Genomic DNA, 15,374 nt, shown 5'->3' with positions numbered 1-15,374 from the left:
GGGTAGAGCTAACGTACCAATGTATTATGAAGGAATATGATGTTATAAAATAAAACAAATGTGAGCCAACGCTATTGTAGCCTTAAACGTGTACAAATAAATATATTGTCAACTAAATTCAGTGCGGAATGCTAGAATGAACAATTTTATATAAAAACAACTCTTACGCTTATATAAAAAAAGAATAAACCCTATATTAGTCCCACTTCACAAGTTATAGACGTCTTAACCTGACATATATCTTAACCTGACATATTGAATCGACAGTATTGGCTTATAATATATCCATCGTTTTGAATTTCAAATTTCTTTTTCATGCTCTTCTCGTCCTGCAGGAAGTTACTTCCACGCATTTTACAGCCCTTAGTTACTATCGAACCACCTTATTTCATCATTTTGATTGGCTGAACCATCATCTGCCAGTAATGATGAAAATACCGGAAGGTATAACTTATAACAATATTTGCTGAATGTGCCTTAATATTACTATTATAAAACATTCTAAAGCAACCTTTCTGATGTTTGTGTATCTTTATTTTGCATTTTTATTTGTAAAACATCTGAATGACTAATGTTTTAGTATCAAGATACTAGCTTTGTTTTCACAATGTTATCAAGGACAGCCTGTCTGGGACCAAGTGTCAGATGGTAAATTGTTACGATCTGATTCGTTTTCAACTTTTGTTTTAACAGGAAGTGAGAGTGTAGAAACAAAGCCAAAATAATAAGGATCAAAACAGAAATAGCATGCTGAATTTTCAGAATAAAATAATGCAAATATCGCATTAAGAGCTTTTGTGATAGTTATTGAAATGTTCTTCTGAGTTACAAATGCATAAGATATTATGATAAATGTCTGACCGATAGTTTAAAAAAGAAAGCGATTACAGCAAATCAAAGAAATAGTGTATAGATTAACTAGACTAAATCCTACAGATCTGTTCTGTTTTGTTTATTCCGGTAAATGTACTGCGTTCACTTGTAATGTGACCAATATTTCAGTTATTCTTCTAAATTGGTCCTGTTTAACCGCTACCGCGCGGACAAGTTAACATAAATATATATCATAATTATAATGAATCATCACAAGTATTTAAATCATTTCTTTAGGAGCTGGAGAAGCATTCCATATATATAAATGTTACTTTAAATAGTATTTCAGTCATGTTACGGCGGTCAATTAACCTAATCTGTGTTTCTGCAGTCTGGAGAACATACACCTCTCCCGGGCATCGAAAGCACGACCCCGCGATCCTAAGATCTACGCTCCCCTTATCGAGCTAAAGTACTTGGTTTTATACATACTTGGTTTTATACACGACAGTAAATTGATTATTACTGTTTATCAAGGGGGGTATTCGATCTACTCCTTACCATGGAAAAAAAATGGCGGCCAAAACTGAAAATGTGAGTTTTTCTTACTTTTTTGCTTTTTCAAGGATATCTAGACAATAACACATGTCTATCAACCTGCTCCACTGTTTTCTCCATCTACCGGTACCTTTCACTTTGGAAACAGCACTTTAATTTGTCTGGAATGCTGGTCATGAAATTCGAATCGATGGAAAATTCTCCGGTAAACACGGGATAAGGAATAGTGCGACTTGCAAAAATGGTCTTTTTACCTAATATACCGCAGGTTGTAAGCTATTTTTCTGATTTGAAGGAATATTTCCACATATTTATCTAATACTGTTGGTTTTGAGCAGATCACAGTTCGTATTTTCAAAAAAACACAATTTTTGTCCGATGGTAAGGAACAGTGTGCGAAAATTAGAGGATAAGGTGCAGTGCAATTTTTATAAACGGATTTTACAGTTTTCTCTCATCATTTCTGAGATAATCAGTTGACATTTTTATACCATGTAATAATTAAAGAGGTCTGAATCGTGACCCTGGCTGTTAAACTACACTAATATTGTAGATGAACCATAGTGTAAACCCTCCTATCGTTAAGTTTTAAATGACGAACAATCGAGTGTTCCTTATCGTGGTTGTTTAAAAATAGGCTCCGGAAGCAAATTAAACATACTATAATTCCAATGAATATGTGTTTATACTTGTTACCTAATGTCAATTGGATTTATCATATCCATATTTGGTGGTAAGGAGTAGATCGAATACCCCCCTTGTTTATGTGAAAATTTTTAAATATTTATGTGTAATTCATTTTCTGTTGTAGTCTTCTTTCTCAAAGCTTACCATATTTTCTCTTTCGCCCATATGTCTTAAAAGGTGTACAATATGTAAATATTCTTTTAATTGTCAGTTCAAAGCTTAAATTCAAATTTTATTGCTGCCTGAAGTGCAAGAAATGCATTTGCAGTGCAATTTTATAATCATTCACTCAACAACTCCACACATGACTTTTGTTTTTATCTCTGCCAAATTTTGATAGATTTGTATGAAAATTGGGCACATTGTTTTATGACCAGTTCAATGAAATAAACATAACAGCGATATCAATCATCCGCACATTCGTTGAGCCATGACAGTTCAAATAAGGTAACCCAAAAATAAAAAGTCACAGAATGAATGCAACTTATGCGGCAAGTACTGCCATCTGCAGGATTAAACAATTTTGTCATGAATGTGGTGTCGTTAATGACGTCACAAACCTGATATAAAATTAACATGTTTATATTGAAAATATTGACTGATGTTCCATTTCAACTAAACATTTGAAATATGATAACTTGAATTTCATGAAATTCATAGGATCAAAGTGTATTGGTGTGATTTGGAATTTACTAATAATGTGACTTTTAATTTAAGGGTTACCTTATTGTTACCCTTACGGTTAAATGAATTAAACCAGGCTATGATCATTTTTATGTTTTATTATTAATAATAAAATAATCATTAACTTTTGTGTAAAACATTCATTCAAATCGGTCGAAATTTGGCGAAAAAAGGATAAAACAAGTGTGGAGTTAGAAAACTTGTTGAGTATATTATAAATATACGCACCATTGTGCTATCTTTAATACCTTAGAAGTCATTTTCAAAAGTTCAGTTTTGACCTTGACATGTCTGTGACCTTGAAATTACATTAAAATAACCCTTGGATACGACAATACCAAAACTATTTCTGCAGTTGATTCACATATAAAGTTTAGCAAACATATCAAGTATAACACATATTGCCATCGCATGCCACTTTTCCCAGATATATATTATTCTGTATAATATTATATATATTATATATTTTTATATTATCATCATCAGTTTTATTTAAAAAATACTAAAGGTCGTAGTGAAAAAAATATTTTAACCAATTTAGATGGTTATATGGAAAAAAACGTGTGCATAACGGCATAGTTTATTTGTAAATTTGACCTTTGACCCCATTGTACGTTAGCGAGGACTCCTAGAAGGCGACAGCCTCTTTTAAATTTCATATATGATCCTAAGTAACACGTTTATACTTATATCCGAGCATTACCAAAAAATGCCATCAGAAGTCACATTTTCCTAAGATATTGGCAGACTATAAGACATTTTAAATTACACGCGGGCTGGGCATTTTCCGTAACAGTAATTTTAATACGTAACCTACTAAATATTTATGAGAGATTATTTTTCATGAGAGCAATTTTTATATCTTGTAATGAAAAACAATAACAGCAGATGTTGGAGCAGCAAATATGCTGGTCATCAGTCATAATACTCGCTTTCTGTGGGTAACACGACAGGTAAATTGTTCGCATCTTATACGGCGAAGTGACGTACACAAAGAACCATACCTAAATGCAAATTACTAAACGTCGACGTATATTTTATATTTACAGATTTATATTCTCTTTCATCCAAACTGTTTATATGGATTCAATTTTGCATACTTTGGCAGTTATAGCTCTCTTTAACGACAAACCCGTTGCTTTGCGACAGCTGTTGAAATATGAAGCGTTCTAGCGTCACATAAAACCACACACATTCCATGGGTAACGTCCGGTAGCATGCACGTACCCTATTTAATGACGTTATGTATGCAAAAACGTTGAGCCTTTCATACACTGTGACGTTGGAAATGTTCATCTTTACGTGATATGATGATAAACCGAGCGATGTAATTAAAAACTTATCGTCGTGAATACAAAAAACAATATAATTATATATTAATTAGGTAATCTGTCCAGACATCAATCCGCATGTACTGTATTAACAAATAAAAGAAATGACTGTAAAACAAAAAGGGATTTCAAAGTTCGTATGTACATTTAAAAATATCTACAGTCATAACACGTATAATACACTACATCTTGTAAGTGACATTTAGTTTATTGTAAATAGGTTAGATAAAGTCGTCACTCTGTAAGAGTATAAAAGTAGCACCATACATTTCAAACGTTTTGCCGTCAAATACATAGTAAAATGCTTTCTTTATAGCTGATTTATTCCAAAACTAAGCATATGATGGCAAAATACACAACATTTAGAATATACAGTAACTGAAGCTTTGCTCCAGTATGAATTTTTAATTGATCTTACCCGCTAGTTATCGGTTGGATGGAAGGTATTTGTCGGTATCAAAAGTGTTTACGCCATTGGTGCTTATCGACAATTTCAGTTACAGAGAGCTTACCCATGAGAGACGATCGCGTTTGAAAAGCCCAGAAAACATTATGAAATATACCGTGTTATTACAAATGTGTTGCATACTTCTTTTTCTATGCACCCAAATAGTAAAGTTAGCCATGGTTACATTCACGGATTACTACAAGGAAGATTTGTTTGCTGATATGCTTTGTTTCTCGTCTGCAGCAAAGTTAACTGGCATATTTCCTGTACTCACGAAATGTGCGCAGAAATGTTCGCGGACAGACGGATGCCTCAGTTTCTTCTACGGTAAAATGAGCTTAGAATGTTACATCGTGTATGCGGTTTTAACTTCCCGAACTGGATGTGTGTCAAAACCTGGTTCAAGTTACTATCTCAGACAAGGTAATTATTTGTTGTTGTTTTATTTTTATTCATTTTTATATTTTATAATTATTATATATGTATATTGTTTTTGTAAATAACCACTTTTCGACTCAAAACAAACATAAAGGAAATAGATAAATATTGTGTAGAACATTGTTAAATAACCTTTTATCATTCAATGTTATTGTCTCAGTGGGTTACAGCGCAATATAGAAAAAGCACCTAATTAATCTTAAACACAGAGAATTTGACATGAAAATAGATCGAAATGTTATGTACTAGAAGTGTTCAAAAAGTATTGTGGTCTGAAACCTTAAAAACTGATGGAAACGTGCATGTTGTCATTTCATACCCTCAAAATATTCCCCGTGGTTATAAATGCATAATCTTAGTTTATGGACCCATTCCGGGTAAGCATCATGGTAGCCTGATTTTGGTATAGTACATACGTACTGATGGACAGTAGAACCAAGAGTTGGTCGTGACCGATATCTTCAAACAGATAGGAAGCTTTTCAGTTTTAGAAACAGGCGCCAGATCTTGGGAATAAGGTGGATGTGGTAGCAAAGTAGCTCTCTCCGACTTCACAAACTGAGTAACTGTTCTAGAGGCGGGCGCTGGAGCATTGTCATTCATCAGACGAACATGTTTGAAGCATGTTCATGTAGTACTTCCAGTCCCTATTCTTTTCACTGGAATCTGTACTGCTATATCTTCGCTGGAGAAGAATATGGCATACAAAACTATCTTTTCACTCAAAGTGCATTTTGAAATTATTGCTTTTTGCCATGTTTTGTGGCCCTTATTTTATATCCAACCTTTCTGACAGGTTCGAAATAATGCACTAAGGTTTCATAACCTGCAACAACATTTGCAAAAACCTTTTTGTCGTATTTTGGGATCATTTTTAGCAACTTTTTGGCAGTTTCAACACGTAGTCTTATTTCATGTTAATCAAAAGAAGGGGCACCCTTCTAGCAGAAATCTTTCTAACTTCCAAGTTTTGCTTAAAAATAAAATCATCTGTAGTGAAAAGCCAATAATGCGTGCAATATCGAGTACAGTATATCGAGCATCATTTTGAGGAATTTCTGTGATTTTCAAAACATTTTGGTCACACGTTTATGTCTTTAGCCGACCTGATTTTTGGGCAATTTCAACAGACTCTACACTACTATCAATCTTTTTCCACCTGCGAACCGTCTCATAAGAAACCTTACTAGACCCATAAACACTGGTTATTTAGGCAAAAAGCTTTTTCAAAGAACAACCGAGTTTACTGTGAACTTTTATATATGACCGAATTTCTTCAGTATTTGTTATTCGTTTTCCAACCAGTTTTGCTACAGCGGTCAATGACTGTCCTATTTGAAATAGCAACAACTTGATAAAACGATTATCAAATTGGTACATGTATATACCATTGTCTAGATATTGAATAGAGGTAATCAGCTGTATAAACATTGACGTGAATGGCGTGTCGCCACAATAAACAATACCTTTGGAACACTCCTCATACACTAGGCCTTTAAATGAATTTTATCTATTTTCTGTCGTTTTCTAATAGCTTTATAGTATTTTACAAATCAGTATTAAATGAAATTTGTCTGAAATTTCATCATTAAGACATACCAAACACAGCCTTCCTTAAGATGTATTACGTTTGGCCATAACATAAAGGGCCAATCTCTTCACCATGATAATAGAATATTATTAGCAAGTTTTACAAGATAAAAAAAAATATGTTCAATGTATCCATTTATATATGTTATAGAATATTAAATCGTCAGATCCTGCAATCAAAACATCAAATCATGATACTTGACGTTTTGCAATGCGCACTATTGAATACTATTCATGTTTTAGTTGACCCAGGGCTGTGACATGTTTTAAAATTTTGCTTGTTACTGCAATTAAAGTTAAAAGACAAGCTGCCAACGTTTAGTTTTTATATTTGCAATTTCAGCTGATAACTTTTGTTACAAATACACTCAAGAGGACATCAACAAAATGGACCAGTCATCGGTATCGGAGAAGAGTATATGTGAGAGTTATCCGTTTCATGTACACTCGCTGGGCAACAATCAGGCGTATCGCGGCTGTAGTGGATGTTCGTGTTGCCAATGGAAAGGCAAGTTAACTATATACTTATATGTAGGTGTATTTAGTGGCTTAAATGTTGAGTTCTGCTCAACCCGGGGCTAGAGGGCGTGGACGGTAGCTTAGCATACCGTCCATGAACAGGCTCAATCAAACCGAACCTGCAACATTTTCGTTTTTGTCGTGTTGAGAGACCTGTGAAGTTTCCACTTTTTCTATTCATTTAACTGGATATAATTAAGAGTGTAGTTGCTGTGAGGTAAATATAATGAGTGCAAAGATGAACGGAGATGCACATTTCTATACACCTAACTCGTTCAGATGTTGCGGATGTCGATGGCAAGTGCCAAGACAGTTAATGCTGCATTCCTGTTAGATATCATTCTTTCGATTTATAGATATCACAGTTATGTTATCAAACGGACATCATCGATACAGAATATTCTTATAGTCGATCATTAAGCGATTATTCACTAAATTAGGGAAATTCCCTGTATATACAAGTGTCAAGTTATTATCATAAATCTATATGAAGTGGCACATATTTTTATAGAAATTGTTTCAAGTGTGACAATTAGTCATGCGTGACGTTACGTCATACATTTAGGCTTCACTAATTGGTTCAAAATTAACATTGGGTCTTTCGAGAATACAAATAAAAGCCATGAAATAACACGATTTTTAGCTCACCTGTCACAAAGTGACAAAGTGAGCTTTTGTGATCGCGTGGCGTCCGTCGTCCGTCCGTGCGTCCGTCCGTCCGTAAACTTTTGCTTGTGACCACTCTAGAGGTCACATTTTTCATGGGATCTTTATTAAAGTTGGTCAGAATGTTTATCTTGATGATATCTAGGTCAAGTTCGAAACTGGGTCATTTGCGGTTCAAAACTAGGTCAGTAGGTCTAAAAATAGAAAAACGTTGTGACCTCTCTAGAGGCCATATTTTTCAAAAGATCTTCATGAAAATTGACCAGAATGTTTATCTTGATGATATCTAGATCAAGTTTGAAACTGGGTCACGTGCCGTCAAAAACTAGGTCAGTAAGTCAAAAAATAGAAAAACATTGTGACCTCTCTAGAGGCTACATTTTTCATGGGATCTGTATGAAGGTTGATCTGAATGTTCATCTTGATGATCTATCTAGTCAGGTTTAAACTGGTCACGTGCGTCAAAAAATCAGGTTAGTAGGTTTAAAAATAGAAAAAACCTTGTGACCTCTCTAGAGGCCATACTGTGATGGATCTTCATGAAAATTGTCAGAATGTTTAACTGATGATATCTAGGTCAAATTAAAATGGATCACATGCCTTTACTAACTAGGTCAGTAGGTCAAATAATGAAAAAACCTTGTGACCTCTCTAGAGGCCATGTTTTTCATGGGATCTGTATGAAAGTTGGTCTGAATGTTTATCTTGATGATATCTAGGTCCAATTTGAAACTGGGTTAACTGCATTTATAAACTAAGTCAGTAGGTCTAAAAATAGAAAAACCTTGTGACCTCTCTGGAGGCCATACTTTTGAATGGATCTTCATGAAAATTGGTCAGAATGTTTACCTTGATGATATCTAGGTTAAGTTTGAAACTCGGTCACGTGCCTCAAAAACTAGGTCAGTAGGTCAGATAGTAGAAAAACCTTGTGACCTCTCTACAGGCCATATTTTTCATGGGATCTGTATGAAAATTGGTCTGAATGTTCATCTTGATGATATCTAGATCAAGTTCGAAACTGGGTCACATGTAGTTAAAAACTAGGTCAGTAGGTCTATAAATAGAAAGACCTTGTGACCTCTCTAGAGGCCATACTTTTGAATGGATCGTCATGAGAATTGGTCAGAATGTTCAACTTGATGATATCTAGATCAAATTCGAAACTAGGTCACGTGCCGTCAATAACTAGGTCAGTAGGTCAAATAATAAAAGACCTTGTGACCTCTCTAGAGGCCATATTTTTCACGGGATCTGTATGAAAATTGGTCTGAATGTTCATTTTGATGATATCTAGGTCAGATTAGAAACTGGGTCAACTGCGGTCAAAACTAGGTCAGTAGATCTAAAAATAGAAAAACCTTGTGACCTCTCTAGAGGCCATATTTTTCAATGGATCTTCATGAAAATTGGTCAGAATTTTTATCTGGATGATATCTAGGTCAGCTTCAAAACTGGGTCACATGAGCTCAATAACAAGGTCACTATGTCAAATAATAGAAAAAACGACGTCATACTCGATTCAAAACTGGGTCATGTGGGGACAGGTGAGCGATTCAGGACCATCATGGTCCTCTTGTTTAAACTTTTGGTTCAAAGTATTCTCGTGAACATCGTACACAGAATACTCACACAATGAAATACATTTCAATTTTCCACCAAAACAAACAATCTCCTAAATTTATCAAATATATTTTCTGTGAATTATTGAAGTATTGACGGGAAGTATATATGCGTGGCAGTATATAGTGAAAAATATACATATTGAAAATACAAAATATACCTTCTCGTATTAAAACCACGAACAAGCCATGATTTTTTTTTCAGAAAATGTGTTGAGTTTACATCTTTGATGTAAGATTGAAACATCTATCTCAGAAGCACATTATCTAGCATTTTCACAGTATAAATGTATTCATATACTTATTAGGTCATTGACAATCTGTATTTGCAGGAGCTAGATGTCTAATGTTTTATAAGGAAAATCGGTTGCAAAGTATATTTGTACCGACACAAATTGTGAGGGGTATATTGTTTGGTTTCTGTCTGTCCGTAGACACAATCTTGTGCGCACCATCTCTCCTCATCCCTTGACACAATTTAATGAAACTTCACACAAGTGATCAGTAACAACAGTAGTTGTGGATAGGGCATGTTAGGTTCTTCCAGAAAAAAACTGCAGAGTAATGGGACTTTGTTTTTTGTTACTATACTATATACATAGACACAATCTTGTGCGCACCATCTCTTCTCATCCCCTTGACATAATTTAATGAAACTTCACACAAGTGATGAATTACATCAGTAGTTGTGCATGGGGCATGTTAGATTCTTTCAGAAATTTTTTTTTGCAGAGTTACAGGACTTTGTTTTTTGTTACTATACTATCCGTAGACACAATCTTGTGCGCACCATCTCTCCTCATCCCCTTGACACAATTTAATGGAACTTCACACAAGTGATCAGTAACAACAGTAGTTGTGCATGGGGCATGTTAGGTTCTTCCAGAAAAAAATTGCAGAGTTATGGGACTTTGTTTTTTGTTACTATTACTAATCATAGACACAATTTTGTGCGCACCATATCTTCCTATCCCTTGCACACAATTTAATGAAACTTCACACAAGTGATCAGTACAACCAGTAGTTGTGGATAGGCATGTTAGGTTCTTTCAGAATTTTTTTTGCAGAGTTACTGGGCTTCGTTTTTTGTTACTATACTTATACATAGACACAATCTTGTGCAGACAATCTCTCAATCCTTGCCAATTAATGCAAACTTCACTTAAGTGTCAGTACAAGGTAGTGTGTGATGGGGTTGTTAGGTTCATTAGACAATTCATCCCTTTAGTGATAGCTCTAGTTTTAAATTAAAAAATTCATGTTTGAAAATTGAAGCATTTTTTGTTGTTGTTATAATTGACTTCAGGATGTGCCAATGGTTGGTACTCTCGTGATTACAATGGTACTTGGAGTCAGACCAAATATGGACGTACATGTCAACGCTGGGATTCACAGACCCCACATGATCACTCTCGGAACTCGCCATCTGGGTTTCCAGTGGATAAAAGTGTGTACGATGCCCACAACTATTGCAGAAATCCGGATTATGAAAGTATGTTCACCATTACCGCATTTTATTTCCAGAAGCCAATTGTCTTACCTCGAGTTGATTACGTCCGTGCAATGATTTTTGACAATGAATACACAAGTAGTTTAAGCGTTCAAGGTTCAAAACTGAAAATAAAGATATCTCACAATAAGTTTTGAAATAGATAAGGACGTATTGTTTGATAAATGGGCTTAGATACAATTGCCCAATATCATGGGGTTGTTATAACAATACCTTGATCTACAATGTTGTATTTTATAGGAGTGGATTTTAACAAGGCCTTGATCACACAAATCTTTTGCACCAATTGTAATATATCCCCGCAAACCCCATGAGAAAGGTACTGCTTAGATGACCCTTTTATAATATGCTTCTACCTATTACTAGTGTTGTCTTAGTCATAACTTACTATAACTTTAGTCAGTAAGACTAAACACTAGTTTCAAAAGGACAAACTTTCGACGCAAGAAACGTCGAGACGCTAACATAACATGATTTTTGACGTCACATTTGAGGTCATGAATAAACAAGTAGTCCCACCATCGATTATATTTTCGTATTCGATTAAATCTGAATATATATGTCTTTGTATTCGTTTTTCTGAAAAAAAAAACAACTTGTATTTCAGACAAGAAATCGTAGCTTTTCGTTGCATGTGCAAAAATAAAAAAGTCAAACAATTGAACAAGACAGTGCCAGCTAACTTTAGCGGCCATCATTTTCTTGCTTACTACTCTCGTATTTTTTGGAACATTTCACTTACAGATGGAGTGAACGTTTTCAACATGATCATTTTCGTCAAGTTTGTCTATACGATACAGAAAAATGATATAAAAGGGTGAAAATAAGTATTAGAAATATGTAGAAAAAGCAAGAGGGTTAATGTTTTTATTCGTTATTTCAAAAGCATAACCATGGTTTAGTCCCGTCTGCACAATAATTTTGGTAATGAATAAGGATATCTTGCCTAATTAACATACCAAATGGATTGTACGATTGCTCATTTTCAGAGCACCAACAATTTACCAACTTTTGCCAAAGGAATGTGTTCCTGAAATCTGTGAACCAGTTGCTTTAAAATTTAAGATTCTAAAAGTATAATTTTGAGATTCCGACTTTATTTTGCAAAAATCAACTATAGAAGCATACCCCTGATTTATATTACAGGCGGTGGTTTGTGGTGCTACACAGAGGATCCATCTGTACGATTCGAGTATTGTGACATACCGAAATGTTAACAAACATGTTTTCTGCGAAGACAACTGAAAGCAGATGCAGAGTGACGAAAACTATATATATAAACTTGAATTGTTTGTTTTATTAGAATTACCGATGATTATTTGAAATGTGTTTTTGTAAGTGTCGGTCGTTGTTTATTATTATTATTGTGCGACTATAAGCAAACACATGCTGTTTACTGTATTCATGGTTTCGGCTGTCTATGACACTTAACTGTATAGGTAGGATATGCAAATATTCAGTGGATCGAACATGATTATAAGAGGAATCAGCATGTAATCTGTCTTGGTCAAAGTCCATCTCATTGGTACCATACATTTTCTTGTGCAATTGCCGCATTATTTGTCAAGTTCTGTTTGGGCTATGACTGTACTGTCTATGACAGAAACTGCTGCTGAATAACGCATGTAATGTTAAAACTAGGCTTACTGGGCCCAGTTGTTCGAAACTTTAACCGGTTGTTAAACTAACCGCCGCCTAAATTTTTATTCAAAATATTAGTCTATGTGGAAAACACTAGTGTATTGTTTTGATTTTACCGTAAGGACTTTTTAGTGTTCATAATATTTTACCCATACATTTGTTTTCTAAGTCTTCTAAAATGTTGAAATGTAACCCTAAAATTTAATCAACCGTTAGTTTAATCGCCTGTTAAAGTTTCGAACAAATGGGTCCTGGTCTTCTGATTGCAATGTTTTACTTCCCTACCTTTCAAAGGAGACAATATGCTCTCAACCTGAATGCTTATTGACATTGTTTCTATGATTGATACTTTCTTATAGAAAAGGGTGATATATCATTTATCAAAATACGTCACGCTTAGTCCGCTGTAGATAACAGGGGTATTATCAATGCATAATATAATTCTTAGAGGACAAGTACGGAAACTTTCATCATAGACTTCAAAAGCCGCGATCAATGATTAGTGAACTTTAGTTCCGATTCAATATTGTTAGCTGTTATGATCTTTATGCTAATTTGCACATAAGATTATTTTTTACTAGTTTGACAGCAATAATATTTTTAAAACTAGTTCGAACTTAGTTTAGTCATATTTTATTCATTTGTGTTACAAAGACAAACCTTTTACATCCCAACAAAAGCAACAATGTGGTCGAGTCATGCTTTATTTAATCATCAGTCCAAACTTACAAAATGTTATCCTTATTAAAGCAAATAATTGTCGAAGTGATAATCTATACATTGGTAAGATTACTAGTTGCTAGAATGAGAAAATGTATCATCACAGAACATTTTAATTCTTGTATAGCCAATTGCAAGTATCTCACAGTGTTTTAATTAGAAGTATATATCTCATATCTCGCTTTCTCTTTAATTCAGTTCAGTTTCCATTTCCAGTTTGACCTTGGCCTTGTTCTGCGGAACCAACCTTTAATTTATTCCGCGTGAATAATGTCTTTTATATTGTTGGACTAGTACCCAATAGTCACAATGCCCAGCCATTGATAATGTCAAACATTTAAGAAATTGATTGCGAACCGCCTGCTTTATTATAGGGTATTTTTCATTACAGTAAATGCTTAACTCCATTACAACCTTTATTATTAGAACCATTATTCATGCTTATAAAGTCGACTCCAATTATTATAATGTTTTGTCTAGAAATACTTTTAATGGGATTTCAAACCAAACACAGAAGATAAAAAATGTCACACTATGTAGTTAGATTTATGGGATTAGATTAACAAAATATACCATATGAATTATTCAGGCAGTTTCATTTGTGAGATACTGCAAAACCAAATTGGATTTGTAAATGCTTTGAATAAGAATCTCATATTTTATTCTGATGATAATAATTATACAAAATATACGGGCATGCTTTTCCGGAGGACAATAATACCTGTTGAATCGCCGTTGCTAATTCTTTCAGTGACACAGTGATTGGTGTTTATTCAATAAAAAAGTTTGCTCAGTATTATAAAATGTACCAAATGTGCAGGTCTTTTTTTTTAAGAAGAAAAAGCACGTTTTTCATTTCTAAATGCCTTGATACTTTCTTCATACGTTCTTATTGATTGCTTGTAAAGGTAAATACAAATCATATTTTTAATACGCCTTAAATGTGTTATTTTAAAATATGAGCAGCCAGTACCTTCAATCAAATTATTTTTGCGGGATGATACAAATCAAAGGCAAAATTAGACGTGAAGAGAAAACAAACTTATCTCAGCGCTTATTTTAACACTGAATTACCGCATCGGAACGTCCAATTACAGGAAATAACGGCTCTTAAACGAGGCTTGCTAACAAATCACTTCACCCATTTTGATAGAAAAGGCAGCGTGGAAAGGCATACTGCTATGGATAAGAACCTGTCTGTTCAAAATGGAAGTACCGCCTAAGAATGACCAGTTTAATACTGGAAAAACAGGGCAATTAGATGAGGCTTGCCAATCTCTCACTTATCCAAATTTGACAGAAAAAACATGAGAAATCATTTTGCTACCGTTGCAAGTACACCCAACATAAATCATAATGTATATTAATATTTAGTGAACGTAAGTTATTGATGAACTAATTTCTGAAGTGCAACATTCGTACATACAAATTTTATGACCCAAAACAAATTTACAGACTACGGTCGTAGAGTTACTAAGTAGGCATAGGAAACAGAGATCAATATAATTGCACCTTTACTAATCCTACCAGGTGTTCTGTATTACAAAAATGCTTCTATTGTGACATTTTGATACAAGCAAAACTGTATTATCTGCACTATTAGTTACTTACTGGTACTGTATTTTATTATTGGCTTGTTAAAAGTTAATTGTTTACCATGTGCAAGTTGACAGAATCATAGGAACCATGTTTTGAGGGGTAAATCAAACACAAATTAATAAATCCTTAATGTTTTTGCTGTGCAAAAAAGTGATATTGTGTCTAAAACAGTTTTCATTTCCATTCAATTGTGTAATTATAAGGGAAGTAAACTAATAGATATCACTGCTTATAAGCACTAGCCCAAGGCAAAAGTTGTCATTCCTTGTGGATCACAACTATAAATTAAAAATTAAAACTTCTGTTATTGATTTTAACAAAACTATCATAAACTTCACATTTGTGAAATCATTTTTGGTTATTTCATGGACTTGGAAATCAATTTCTAGATTTTATTTAATGTATTACTATTAATGAAAATTTTAGGGTCTATCTCTATGCTAAGATAATTTATGTTGTCTGGAACACTGTTTTACTTTAAGCACTAATATAATATTGTCCGGAACTCTGTATTACCTTTAATCTGGAACACTGTGTTACCTTTTGCA

The 15,374-nt window shown here is 34.0% G+C and overlaps 1 protein-coding gene across 1 annotated transcript; it reads left to right on the top strand.

Annotated features, from left to right (window-relative positions):
* The first annotated feature begins 4,530 nt into the window (after positions 1–4,530).
* Positions 4,531–14,103, top strand: LOC123562942 (putative macrophage stimulating 1-like protein). The gene is made up of 4 exons (XM_045355519.2): positions 4,531–4,944; positions 6,893–7,057; positions 10,663–10,848; positions 12,013–14,103. Exons 1-4 carry the CDS (start codon positions 4,626–4,628, stop codon positions 12,081–12,083), a joined length of 741 nt encoding a protein of 246 aa, XP_045211454.2. The 5' UTR covers positions 4,531–4,625; the 3' UTR covers positions 12,084–14,103.
* The last annotated feature ends 1,271 nt before the right edge of the window (positions 14,104–15,374 follow it).

This window comes from Mercenaria mercenaria, chromosome 2 (assembly GCF_021730395.1).
Source record: "Mercenaria mercenaria strain notata chromosome 2, MADL_Memer_1, whole genome shotgun sequence".
Classification (NCBI taxonomy): domain Eukaryota; kingdom Metazoa; phylum Mollusca; class Bivalvia; order Venerida; family Veneridae; genus Mercenaria; species Mercenaria mercenaria.
The sequence above is the reverse complement of the archived record's forward strand: the minus strand, read 5'-3'. Positions and strand labels throughout refer to the sequence as shown.

Excerpts from the sequence above, each read along its gene's own strand:
- LOC123562942 (XM_045355519.2), top strand. The coding sequence starts at position 4,626 with ATGAAATATACCGTGTTATTACAAATGTGTTGCATACTTCTTTTTCTA. Across the intron at positions 7,058-10,662 it reads TTCGTGTTGCCAATGGAAAG|GATGTGCCAATGGTTGGTAC; the intron begins GCAAGTTAACTA and ends AATTGACTTCAG. Across the intron at positions 10,849-12,012 it reads CAGAAATCCGGATTATGAAA|GCGGTGGTTTGTGGTGCTAC; the intron begins GTATGTTCACCA and ends TTTATATTACAG.